Source organism: Somniosus microcephalus, chromosome 12, assembly GCF_052327205.1.
Source record: "Somniosus microcephalus isolate GS21.2 chromosome 12, FLI_Smic_1.0, whole genome shotgun sequence".
Taxonomy (NCBI): domain Eukaryota; kingdom Metazoa; phylum Chordata; class Chondrichthyes; order Squaliformes; family Somniosidae; genus Somniosus; species Somniosus microcephalus.
This window is the reverse complement of record NC_140998.1, coordinates 31,409,224-31,423,254: the sequence shown is the minus strand read 5'-3', so window position 1 is coordinate 31,423,254 and position 14,031 is coordinate 31,409,224. Positions and strand designations below refer to the sequence as shown.

The following is a 14,031-nucleotide window of genomic DNA, read 5'->3' as shown; positions in this document are numbered from 1 at the left end:
TTGACAGTTACTATTGAATCTGCTTCCACCACCCTTTCAGGCAGTGCATTCCAGATTACAACACTGCGTAAAAAGAATTCTCATCTCCCCTCTGGTTCTGTTGTCAATTATCTTAAATCTGTGTCCACAGATTACCAACCCCCGCCAGTGGAAACAGTTCCTCCTTCGTTACTCTATCAAAACCCTTCATAATTTTGAACACCTCTATTAAATCTCCCCTTAACCTTCTCTGCTCTAAGGAAAACATAAGAACATAAGAAATAGGAGGAGTAGGCCATTCGGCCCTTCGAGCCTGCTCCGCCATTCAATGAGATCATGGCTGATCTTCTGCCTCAACTCCATTCACCGGCCCTATTGCCATATCCCTTGATGCCCTTACTAGTCAGAAATCTATTAACTTCTGTTTTGAATATACCCAACGACTGAGCCTCCACAGCCCTCTGGGGTAGAGAATTCCAAAGATTCACCACCCTCTGTGTGAAGAAATTTCTTCTCATCTCAGTCCTGAATGGCCTACCCTTTATCCTGAGGCTGTGGCCCCTGGTTCTAGACTCCCCAGCCAAGGGAAACATTCTCCCAGCATCCACCCTATCAAGCTCTGTAATAATTTTGTATGCTTCAATGAGATCCCCTCTCACTCTTCTGAACTCGAGTCCAAAGATGTGCGGGTTAGGTTGATTGGCTATGATAAATTGACCCTTAGTGTTAGGGGGATTACATACGTGGGGTTACAGGAATAGGGTGGGATATGTGTTGGTGTAGAGGTTACGGGGATCGGGTGGGATATGTGTCGGTGCAGGCTCGATGGGCCGAAATGGCCTCTATCTGCACTGTGGGGTTTCTGTGATTCTGTGAATACAGGCCTAAGTTTACTCAATCTCTTCTCATACGACAGTCCCGCCATCCCAGGAATCAATCTCGTGAACCTTCGTTGCACTCCCTCTATGGCAAGTATATCCTTCCTTAGGTAGACCAAAATTGTACACAGTACTCCAGGTGTGGTCTCACCAAGGCCTTATATAATTGAAGTAAGACTTCTTTACTCCTGTACTCAAATCCTCTTGTAATGAAGGCCAGCATACCATTTGCCTTCCTAATGGTTTGCTGCACCTGCACATTCACTTTCAGTGACTCATGTACAAGGACACCCAGGTCCCTTTGAGCATCTGCATTCCCCAATCTTTCACCATTTAGGAAATAGTGCCGTTCTGTTTTTTCTACCAAAGTGGATAACTTCACATTTATCCACATTATATTCCATCTGCCATGTTCTCGCCCACTCACTGAGCCTGTCGAGATTCCCTTGACACCTCTTCACAACGGACACTGCCACCTAGCTTTGTATTATCAGCAAATTTGAAAATGTTACATTTAGTCCCCTCATCCAAATCATTGATATAGATTGTGAATAGCTGGGGCCCAAGCATCAATTCCTTGCAGTACTCCACTAGTCACAGCCTGCCATCCTGAAAAAGACCCTTTTATCCCTACTCTGTTTTCTGTCTGTTAACCAATTCTCAATCCATGCTAGTATATTACCCCCAATTCCATGTGCCCTAGTTTTGTTCACCAACCTCTTGTGTGGGACTTATCGAAGGCCTTCTGAAAATCTAGATACACATCTACCGGTTCCCCTTTGTCTACTCCACTAGTTACATCCTCAAAGAACTCCAATAGGTTTGTCAAACAGGATTTCCCTTTCATAAAACCATGTTGACTCTGCCCAATCTTACTATTAGTTTCTAAGTGCCCAGTTATTGCATCCTTTATAATAGATTCCAGCATTTTCCCAACTACTGATGTGAGGCCAACAGGTCTGTAGTTCCCCGTTTTTTCTCTCCCTCCTTTCTTAAATAGCGGGGTTACATTTGCTATCCTCCAATCTGCAGGAACCGTTCCAGAATCTATAGAATTTTGGAAGATGACAAACAATGCGTCCACTATCCCAATGGCCACCTCTTTCAAAACCTTAGGATGTAGGTCATCCAGTCCGTGGGATTTATCAACTTTTAGTCCCATTAATTTTGCTAGTACTGTTTTTTGACTAATAATTTGTTTAAGTTCCTCATTCTCGCCACACCCTTGGTTTTCTCCTATTTCTGGGAGTCTTTTTGTGTCTTCTTCCGTGAAGACAGAAACAAAGTACAGTATTTATTTAATTTCTCTGCCATTTCCTCATTCCCCATTATAAATTCTCCCATCTCTGACTGTAAGGGACCGACATTTAACTTCGCCAGTCTTTTCCTTTCCACATACCGATAGAAGCTTTTACAATCCGTTTTTATATTTTTCGCTAGTTTGTGCTCATATTCCATTTTCCCTTTATCAATTTCTTGGTCCCCCTTTGCTGATTTCTAAAAAGATCCCAATCCCCAAGCTGACCGCTTTTTCTGGCAACTTTATAAGCTTCCTCCTTTGACTTAATACTAGCTTTAATTTCTTTTGGATCACTTTTCCTTTCAGGATTTTATGCCCTAGAGGAATATATGATTGCTGTAAATTACGCATTATTTCCTTGAATGTTAGCCATTCAAGGAAATAATGCAAAACAATCCCAGCTTCACTATTCTCTCCATATAACTGAAGTCCCTCATTCATGGTACCATTTGAGTAAATCACCTCTGCACCCCCTCCAAGGCCTTGACATCCTTCCTAAAGTGTGGTGCCCAGAATTGGATACAATTCTCCAGTTGAGATCTAACCAGTAATTTATGAAGGTTTAACATAACTTCCTTGCTTTTGTACTCTATGGCTCTATTTATAAAGCTAAGGATCCCATATGCTTTTTTAACAGACTTAAGAACATAAGAATTAGGAGGAGGAGGCCATACGGCCCTTCAAGCCTGCTCCGCCATTTAGTAAGATCATGGCTGATCTTCGACCGCAACTCTATTTTCCTGCCCGATCCCCATATCCCTTTGATTCCCCTGGAGTCCAAAAATCTATCTCTCTCAGCCTTGAATAGACTCAATGACTCAGCATTCACAGCCCTTTGGGGTAGAGAATTCCAAAGATTCACAACCCTCGGTGAAGAAATTCCTTCTCATCTCCGTCTTAAATGGCCAACCCCTTATCCTGAGACTATGCCCCCTAGTTCTAGACTCTCCAGCCAGGGGAAACAAAATCTCAGCATCTGCCCTGTCAATCCCCCTCAGAATCTTGTGTGTTTCAATGAGATTACCTCTCATTCTTCTAAACTCGAGTGTAAAGGCCCAATCTACTCAATCTCTCCTCATAGGCCAACCCTCATCCCAGGCATCAATCTTCTGAACCTTCAATGCACCGCCTCCAAGGCATGTATGTCCTTTCTCAGATAAGGAGACCAAAACTGTGCACAGTACTCCAGGTATGGTCTCACCAAAGCCCTGTACAATTGTAGTATGACTTCCTTACTTTTGTACTCCAACTCCCTTGCAATAAAGGCCAACATGCCATTTGCCTTTCTAATTGCTTGCTGTACCTGCATGCTAGCTTTGTGTTTCCTGTACGAGAACACCTCATCAACTTGTCCTGCCACCTTTAAAGATTTGTATACATGAACCCCCAGATCTCTCAATTCCCTTAAAATTGTACCATTTAGTTTATATTGCCTCTCCTCATTTTTCTTTCCAAACTGCATCACTTCACACTTCTCTGCATTAAATTTAATCTGTCATGTGTCTGCCCATTTCACCAGTCTGTCTATGTCCCTCTGACGTCTGTTACTATCCTCCTTACTGTTTACATTTCCAAATTTTGTGCCATCTGCAAACTTTGCAATTATGCCCCCTATACCCCCAAATCCAGGTGATTAATATACATCAAAAAGAGCAGTGGTCCCAATACCTTTCATCCCGTCTGAAAAACTACCGTTTATCACTACTCTCTGCATTCTGCTTCTTAACTAATTTCTTGCCCAGGCTGCCACTGCCCCTTTAATCCCACGGGCTTCGATTTTGTGAACAAGTCTATTATGTGGTAGATGGAGAGAGATTTCGCAGATGTTTGTCTTCTTGATAGTTTTAACTCTTCACCTCCCTCAGGAAATTAAATAGGTTGCAGAAAATCCACAATAGTTTAATCTGTACACAATCGGTTGAAAACAGCTGATTCGATCAAGGATTTTCCACAACCTATTTAATTTCTTGAGGGAAGTGAACAGGTGGTTTCTTGCTCCATACTGAGTCTTGTATTTTAAATGAATCAGTATTTATAAATCCCAGTAGAGCGATCACATACACAGAGGCAGAATTTAGTGCACACACTGAGGGGACAAAGGACATAGTTTAAATTTTCATGCATGAAATATGCATGGGTTTGGTTTAAAAGGGCGGAGAGCTGATCACTAACCAAATTCACATGGCAAGGTGATCACACTGAGCACAGCGTTACATATGGTAAAGCCAATTGCACTTGTCACACCTTCACACAGAATTAGACATTTTATAGCCTGCAAACAAGTGGCAAACTGGAAAATCCACACCATGACACACACAAAATGCTTCTTTGGAAGTTACCACACTAACCGAATGGCTCTACCAGCTGGTGATTTTAAGAGCCTTTTGATGAATTGATCTTGTGGCTAGGCTGGATGTCAGTGAAGTGTATTAGTAAATTTGGATGAGTGCAGCTCCAACAACACTCAAGAAGCTCGACACCATCCAGGACAAAGCAGCCCGTTTGATTGGCACCCCATCCACGACCTTACACATTCACACCATCCACCACTGGCACACCGTGGCTGCAGTGTGTACCATCTACAAGATGCACTGCAGCAACTCACCAAGGCTTCTTCAGCAGCACCTCCCAAACCCACAACCTCTTCCACCTAGAAGGACAAGGGCAGCAGACACATGGGAACACCAGCACCTCCAAGTCACACACCATTCTGACTTAGAAATATATCGCCGATCCTTCACCGCCGCTGGGTCAAAATCCTGGCACTCCCTACCTAACAGCACTGTGGGAGTACCTTCACCGCACAGACTGCAGCAGTTCAAGAAGGCGGCTCACCACCACCTTCTCAAGGGTAACTAGGGATGGGCAATAAATGCTGGCCTTGCCAGCGACGTCCAGATCCCATAAACGAATAAAAAAGATAGCACAAAAGGGAGTGACTGACCACGGGTGATGGACACTCCTGCCACCCCGCAACAACCATCTCACCCCCTACGAGGAGCTCCAGAGAAGCAGACATTGGAAGGAGTTGAGACAGGGAGTAGGGAGGGCAGGCGAGAGCTGCAAGTTCGTTATGTTAATCTGAATCTCTTCCTGCATCGAAAACTCTGCTGCCCGTATCCTAACTCGCACCAAGTCCTGTTCTCCCATCACCCCTGTGCTCGCTGACTTACACTGGCTTCCGGTCCTGCAACACCCTCGATTTTTAAAGTTTCATCCTGATTTTCAAATCCCTCCATGGCCTCGTAACCTCCTCCTATTTCTGTAACCTCCTCCAGTCCTACAACCCTCCGAGATCTCTGCTCTCCTCGAATTCTGGCCTCTTGCACATCCCCAATTTTCTTGGCTCCAACATTGGCGCCGTGCCTTCAGCTGCCTTGGCTCCAAGCTCTGGAATTTCCTTCCTCAACCTCTCCTCGCTCTCCTCCATCAAGATGCTCCTTAAAACCTACCTCACCTGTCCTATGTGGTTCAGTGTCAAATTTTGTTTAATAATCACTCCTGTGAAGCGCCTTGGGATGTTTTACTACGTTAAAGGCGCGATATAAATGCAAGTTGTTGTTGTATTGTACCACCCACAACCCGTCAGCAAACTAGATCATGAAAGCCACCACGTTATTACAGCCTCATTTACATACACCAGTCCGTTTCTGGGTGTGCGGCAGAAATGACATTGGAAAATCAGGCGGGCACAAGAATGCATGAAGCTCTGGCATATCATTCACCCCAGTACTGCCTGAAAATTGGGCGTTACAAAGAGGAAAATCCAGCCTTCAGAGTGGGGCAAGGAAGAGAGAGAGATAAGCATGTCAAAAATAAACTGGTGGGAGAACAAAACATGTCCTCTTCACTATCTTCACCACCACCCCATACATAACTTCTAATACCAACAGCAGAAGAGCATTGGTAAAGGGGAGAGGAGCATTTCAACTGAGTTATAGTACTCATTGTAGGGTAACTAGAAAACATGGAGATAGCTACTTTATGGGGAAAAGCACTGAATTGGCAGAAGAGTTTAACAACTAGCTCTGATGCAAAGTTGCTGAGGATCTCTTGCTAGGAACCAGAAAGATTTGTTGTCAGCCTTCCTTTACTGAAGATTCACTAAAGGGAATAGACGTGTTACAAGTATAGAAAGATATGATCCTATTTAATGCACAATGTTGAGCACAGCAGCTTCACGCTGCACCTAGCCCATAGCGTAACTGGCCTTGGAGCACCTGATGCTGATATTTGGCGTCAAAAGTTGAAGAGTGCTCCAATCCCCAGCACTGAACTGAAACATAAAAGATAGGAGCAGGAGTAGGCCATTCGGCCCCTCGAGCCTGCTCCACCATCCAAATTCAGTACCCTGTCCCTGCTTTCTCCCCATATCCCTTGATCCCTTTAGCCTTAAGAAATATAGCCAACTCCTTCTTGAATATATTTAATGAATTGGCCTCTACTGCCTTCTGTGGTAGAGAATTCCACAGGTTCACCACTCTCTGGGTGAAGAAATTCCTCCTCATCTCTGTCCTAAATGGCTTACCCCTTATCCTTAGACTGTGACCCCTGGTTCTGGACTCCCCGACCATCGGGAACATCCTTCCTGCATCTAGTCTGTCCAGTCCTGTCAGAATTTTATAAGTTTCAATGAGCTCCCCTCTCATTCTTCTAAACTCCAACGAGTATAAGCCCAATTGACCCAATCTCTCCTCATTCGTCATTCCTGCCATCCCAGGTATCAGCCTGGTGAATTTCCGCTGAACTCCTTCCATGGCAAGAACATCCCTCCTCAGATAAGGTGACCAAAACTGCACACAATACTCAAGGTGTGGTCTCACCAAGGCCCTGTACAACTGCAGCAAGACATCCTTGTTCCTATACTCAAACCCTCTCGCTACGAAGGCCAACATACCATTTGCCTTCTTAACCGCCTGCTGCACCTGCATGCTTACTGTAAGAGCCATGAAAGTTTAAGAAAATACTTAAAAATATTGGTTAAATAGTATAATAGTTAATTTACCTGACTGACTTATTGTATTGAGAAACCCCCTATTTTCTTGCTCCAGTAGTATAGTCCGAGATACCCCCTTCATTCTTGCCACAATGGTACAGTCCTTAAGATCGTCACATGGTATGCAGCCATTTTACAGTTTAAACTCCACGTGGCTGGAGGAGGCAGAAGCTTGTGAGGGCTGGAGCAATACAGTTTTTGACCGTGTTCGTTTATACGTGTTTGCTTTGTAATTCTGTTTGTAAGGTGTTATAGTAAACAGTTTAAAAGACAAAGCTACGTTTGGGAACGTTTTATTTCGACACGCGTCTACTCGTTGTTAAAAGCCCCAAAGCTCAGTGGCTGCCTGTTTGGAAATTAAGAAGCGCCACTACACTTACCTTCAGCAACTGGTGCACAAGGTCTCGTTGCACTTCCCCTTCTCCCAATCTATTGCCATTCAGATAATAAACTGCCTTCTTGTTTTTGACACCAAAGTGGATAACCTCGCATTTATCCATATTATACTGCATCTGCCATGCTTCTGCCCAATCACCCAACCTGTCCAAATCATACTGGAGTTTCTCGGCATCCTCCTCTCAGCACACACGCCCATCCAGCTTTGTGTCGTCTGCAAACTTGGAGATATTGCATCTAGTTCCCTCGTCTAGATCATTAATATATATTGTGAATAGCTGGGGTCCAAGAACCGATCCCTGCGGTACCCCACTAGTCACTGCCTGCCACTCGGAAAAAGACCCGTTTATTCCAACTCTTTGCTTTCTGTCTGCCAACCAGTTCTCTATCCAAGTCAATACCTTGCCCACAATCCCATGTGCCTTAACTTTACACGCTAATCTCTTATGCGGGACCTTATCGAAAGCCTTTTGAAAGTCCAAATACACCACATCCACTGGTTCTCCCTTATCTATTTTACCAGTTACATCCTCAAAAAATTCCAGTAGATTAGTCAAGCACGATTTACCTTTTGTAAATCTATGTTGACTTTGTCCGATCCTGTCACTGTTTTCCAAGTGCTCTGCTATTACATCTTTTATAATGGACTCTAGCTTTTTCCCCACTACCGATGTAATTCCCCGTTTTCTCTCTACAACCTTTTTTGAATAGTGGGGTAACATTAGCTACCCTCCAATCCATGGGTACTGTTCCAGATTCTATCGAATGTTGGAAGATGATCAGCAATGCATCTACTATTTCTAGGGCCACTTCCTTAAGTACCCTAGGATGTAGATTATCAGGCCCTGGGGATTTATCGGCCTTCAATCCCGTCAATTTCCCTAACACCATTTCCTTACAAATACTGATTTCTTTCAGTTCCTCCCTTTCATCAGACCCTATGTTCCCTGGCATCTCTGGGAGGTTATTTGTGTCCTCCTTTGTGAAGACAGAACCAAAATATGTATTTAATTGGTCTGCCATTTCTTTGTTCCCCATTATAAATTCCCCTGTTTCTGACTGCAAGGGACCTATGCTTGACTTCACCAATCTTTTTCTCTTCACATACCTATAAAAGCTTTTACAGTCAGTTTTTATGTTCCCTGCAAGCTTACTCTCATACTCGATTTTCCCCTTCTTAATTAATCCCTTTGTCCTCCTTTGTTGAATCCTAAACTGCTCCCAATCCTCAGGTTTACTGCTTTTTCTGGTCAATTTATATGTCCTCTCCTTGGATCTTATGCTATCCCTAAATCTTAAACTGTCCAGTGAAGACATAATTCCCTGGAGACACTGATAGAGAGTGTTAAAAGAGTGAGAATCTGTATTTCAAATGAAACCAGCAATGAAACAGTTAAAGGCCAGTGAAAGTGGATAGTGTGTTCACTGACCCGATAAAAGGTGTCTATGTCTGTGTTTTCCCCTTAACCCTGTTTGTTTTCCTGCACTTAAGCTCATTAACTCTAGGATTACTTCCCTAACACCATTATGTGTCCCCAAGATGCAAGAACACAAGAAAAGGAGCCAGGAATGATAAAATCTTCTAGTCTAACTGTATCAAAATGTCATTGCCTCATCATTAAACTGCTTTCATTTGAAGCCCTGGTCTCTCCCTCGGGGGTTTATCTCTCTCCCCCATCTCTTCCCTCCTTCTCTTCAGTCTCCAGGCAGATGTTAGTCTTGTAAAGTGCATTCTTCGCTAATCTGTTTAAATAGGTATTATTACAGCACACAACACTATCCTGAAGAGCTGTAAACCAAAACTGGCATATTAGCCCCTTAAAAGAAATGTTAAAAGCATCATTTCCAGCACAAGAGACAAATATTTTCCCTTAAATTAATATTGCGCAGTCTGTCCATCTTACAACAAAAGCACATTAGGAACAAATATTTACACGAGGTTATCTTTAAGTGGAGATGATGTTTCAGTTTGCCAAGGGGTTTAAAAGCAAACACTCTGCCCTGTAAACCTTCCCTTTGTTTAGCTTCGAAGGTTTTCACAAGAGCGCTGCAATTAATTCAATATAGAGAAAAGGTTTAGGGGGAGGGGGAAAGAGGAGGAAAAAGCAGTAAGATTGAGGACTAGAATAGAACGTGGGGAAGGGCCATGATGGTGAACCATGATTGTGCCATGAGTGGTGACCATGGGTTTGTGGCAGTGATTAACCATAAACTGAGTTGTCAATCTCAGTTGTACCACCATAGGGGAGGAATAACTGGAAGGTGGGCCTTCCCGCAGCTGGCCAGTTCCAGACATGCACTGGCAGAGGCTAAATGAATTTTGGCTATGAATAGTTGTGACATGGGGAGTCTAACCCAGGAAAGGGTTAAGGAGGAAAAAGTACCATAATTATGTCACTCACTGTCCCTCCCACTCTCCAACACAATGCAACAAGTTTTCTACATCTCCATCCAAGGCAAATAATGAACAAATTTAGGCAGTTCTGACTCATGCCTGAAGGTGAATCATGATGTACTGGCTCCCACTGCATCAATGTGAACAGGGTGGGGACATCGCATTACATCACTGCTCTTGCAGCAGAAGACTTTCTAAGCCAGTTACAGATTTCAGCTCCTAAACTCAAGCTACAACACGTTTAAAAGAATAGTTTTATATTCCGTCTTTCCCGATAACCAAACTGAGGCACACGAAACAATATGACAGTAATAGCGACAGCTCTGTGCATGGCTCTCGTTATGCTGACTGAAGCTGTCGAATCCATCTTACCTCATGTCAATTTCATTGAAGGTTGTCAGCATGGCACAAGTATTCTGAGCCTCCTTTAGCCGCTGTGCAATTCGCAGTCGCATTCTGTTAATTTTAACCTAAACATTTGGAAGTCAATTACAAAATTATTCTATTTTACACAAACTTAATCTTCAAGGCTGTTGTCTAATCAAAGCCTGCACATCTGCCAATGCACTTTATTATGGTTATGTTATGTTAATATACTACAAGCCAAATGTATGTTGAATGTTTAAATGTCTTAATCCAAATGTACACTCTCGGGAGCCGCAAGCCTACATTTCGTTGTACTGCACTTGTGCACTAACAATGACAATAAAAGTTGATTTGATTTGAGATTACATACAGAATAGCTGATACCTGGACGTGATTACAATCAATGCTTTGACACATCGTGTTATTATTCCTTATTCCTAATATACAAAGTATGATATCCTCGCAACATTACAAATGAAGAACCAAGCTATCTGAATGTTCACATACAATGTCACGCTTGTGTTTCTGGTGATAGTGCTAAAGAGTCAATACTCGATTATTCCAGTGTTGCATCATTATTAACTGTTTGGTCAGAGCAAGCATAGAAAGGAACGTGCCAACCCTCAAATATCTTGCATCGCTGTGTCCTATTGGAATATTAAAATGTGTGTGTAGAATAATAGATTTCTGAGTGTAACAGGATCAATGTTCCCTCTAATTCTGTTTGGCGCCATGCGGCCGTGCAGCTTACAGCAAACACCGAGCAGGATGCACTATAACTGGGGTTAAATGATGGTGAATATCAACCATAATTCCCCATATCCAAAGTGCAAATATTTTTGTACAACTGGGTAAAGATAACAAATTAGTCAATAATTACAAGATTCTGCATAGTGGTAAACTATAATGGCCATTTTCAACTTTCCAGATTTTAAATCTCCTACCCCTTCCCTAGAAAGCTAGAAATTCCCACAGCAAAACTGGTGCATCACTACCCAGATCTTTTTATATTTTCCCCCATAAATTCCCTTGTCCCTGCACCACTAACAGCCCAGAGAGTGATGAGATCAGGCCTCTACACCTGAAGGCATGAGGCGAGTCAACCTCGGATGGCATACCTGACCTTGTCTCTTCTTCTGTCTGGAGATGCTTTGCCTCCTTTTGACACCACTCCACAGCAACACACGAGACCAGAAGCACAGCAACGTGGAATCAAATCTGTGGCACACTACTACACTGAGACTCAGAAGAGCCAACCCTGCGCTATTCTTGTGCCACGTAGCAGCGAATTCAAGAGCAGCTTACCCACCTGCCCTCTCAGCCCAGGGCGAAGAACAGAACTTATCACATTTTTTTAATGAAAGATACATTAAATCTGATCTATGGCAGTTACATATCAGTCCACATATAAAGTTTTGGTAAATATAAAACATGGTCTACTAGTCATTACTAGTTAATTCAAATATATAGCAGGTTGTAACCAACATTATAGAGTTTGATTTACTGTTTCATGCCTACCCTATGCTCCGATCTGACACCTTTCAGTCCCACATCTGAAGCTGCGGCCAAGTGTCCAATAGGGGCGGCAGTAGGTTTCACTGCTGACACTGGAACAAAAACAGAACACGAGGCGATGTTAGGAACTTAACGTGTAAAAACCCACATTTATATCCTATTCATATCACCTATTCTGTAGATGCCTCTGGCAAAACCCTATTTAAACAAGATAAGAGGATTACCTGTCAACAATGTAACCGTCGCAGCCATTATGCACACACAATAGAGGAAGAGTACAAGTGCACTAGTTAGAAGTCACTGATCCATGACTGTAAAGAATATGTTAGAAACAATATCAAGTACAGCAAAAGGATTGCTGAACCATCCAAGATTAATGACAATCTATTGTTTCCACTGTTTTCTTTGTGTCAGCTTGGCTTACTCGATAGCACTCTTGCCTCAGAGTCAGAAAGTTGTGGGTTCAAGCCTCACACTGGGGCTTGAATGCATAATCTAGGCTGCCAGTCCGGTGCAGTATTGTTGGAGGTGCTGTCCTTCAGATATGGCAAGGCCCCATCTGCCTGCTGGATGTTAAAGATGTCACTATTTGAAGAGCAGGAGATCGCCTTGTGCCCTGTCTAATATTCCTCCCTCGATCAACACCACCAAAAACACGCATTTATTGTTGCTTGTGGGATCTTGCCTTTTTAAATGCAAATATTATGAATTTACTCACCAGGTTTACTATCCATGGCCTGCATATTTACCGGTGGCACGGGTGGCATTGTAGTAGGAATTGCCCCTGCTGTGGCTGCAGGTGGTGGTGGTGGTGGTGCTTCTGGTTTGGGGGCAGAAGGGGCTGCTGGCTCGGGCTTTGCAGCACCAGCTAGAAAAGCAAAAAATAAGAAAAAAGCACACATTGTTAACCAGGCTTAAGCTGCGATTTCTCCAAAACATTACACAATATACAGGAGAACCTACCTTCTGTCTTCCGGAGTTTGAAGAGAGGGGTTCCTCCTTCCACTTTACCCCCATCAGGGACCAGGAGCTCCTCGATGACACCAGCATGTGGAGCAGGAACCTGCACTGATGTCTGAAAGAAAGAAGAACTAATTTCAGAAACTATGACCTCGCAACATGCATTTCACAGTTGGCAAGGAACTCATCCGCTTCCTTTTCAATACTGGTTGCCAATTGGGAGGTAGCAGCAATTTTAATGTTCAGTACTCAATGTGAGAATCTGGGTGGCTCAGAAATTGGATTAGAGGTCAATGGAAAATTAACAACCCATGGGACTATGATGATACAGTACTGTGAGCAGATGCAGAAAATGGACCAAATAAGTTTTTCATGTGTCTTAACATTGCATTACAATCCACAAGTAAATGCCAATCACAAAGAAGTCCACCCAAAAATTGACTTTGGTGTAAATACGGAAATAGGGCAACGTGCTTTCTTGCACACTCCAATAATAATCATGTCCAAAGTGATAAAGAAGTTGAAGATAGCAATTGCAAGAGGCATTTAACAACATGAATCTTGTGATAGGAAGTGGAATGGTTAAACGTTCTGTTCGGATCACAGCATTGTAAAGATATGAAAATTGAACCTTGAATGCAAAAGTAATGCGGCGACTGGGGCAACTGAATTATCGCACTACGGATGTATGCTGAAAATTAGCTGGAGAGTTCTCAAATTAGTGCAAGAAAAGGGAAAACTGGTGAGGCCGATTAAAGAAATTATATATTCAAGGTAATTTTACAAAATCTCTCACCCAGTGGGAGCCTGGTGACCGTGCATCTGAAATCCTAGTACTTGCTCCCTACAAGGGAGAGCCTCTGCTGGGAGCATAATTTTGTAAATTTACCCGATAGTGAACATTTAATTTTGATTGGTGGGGGGGGTCTCAAGGGAAGTTGTTGTGAGGTTGTTACTGTCTGAAAGAATTGCTGGTAATAGTTTCAGGAGACACAAAGAAAAGTGGCTAGGTGATGTGAAAGAACAGACAGATGTAGCAAGAGGGGCTGATACCATCAGAAAGCTCAGAGTGCTGTAGAGACCAGAAAGAATACAATACTCTGGTTGCTAACAACCAGGGAAGACAAAGCAATCAAATGCAAATTCGGCGAGGCTGCGTGCCAAGAGCATCGCTCGACAGGAGAATGAGTCAAAGATAAGGCGACAAGATTAGATGGCCAATACTCGGATCCCTGCTTTCATCTGG

At 43.2% G+C, this 14,031-nt stretch overlaps 1 protein-coding gene across 1 annotated transcript in view; it reads right to left on the bottom strand.

The window, feature by feature from the left end:
* The window catches only part of dlst (dihydrolipoamide S-succinyltransferase), a 54,841-nt gene that overhangs the window by 16,816 nt on the left and 23,994 nt on the right, over nucleotides 1-14,031 (bottom strand). The window contains exons 7-10 of the mRNA XM_086002718.1: nucleotides 12,789-12,900; nucleotides 12,544-12,693; nucleotides 11,829-11,917; nucleotides 10,317-10,414 (exon numbers count right to left, since the gene is read on the bottom strand). Of these exons, the coding sequence (XP_085858844.1) occupies nucleotides 10,317-10,414; nucleotides 11,829-11,917; nucleotides 12,544-12,693; nucleotides 12,789-12,900 (449 nt within the window). The remainder of the gene's footprint in view (nucleotides 1-10,316; nucleotides 10,415-11,828; nucleotides 11,918-12,543; nucleotides 12,694-12,788; nucleotides 12,901-14,031) is intronic.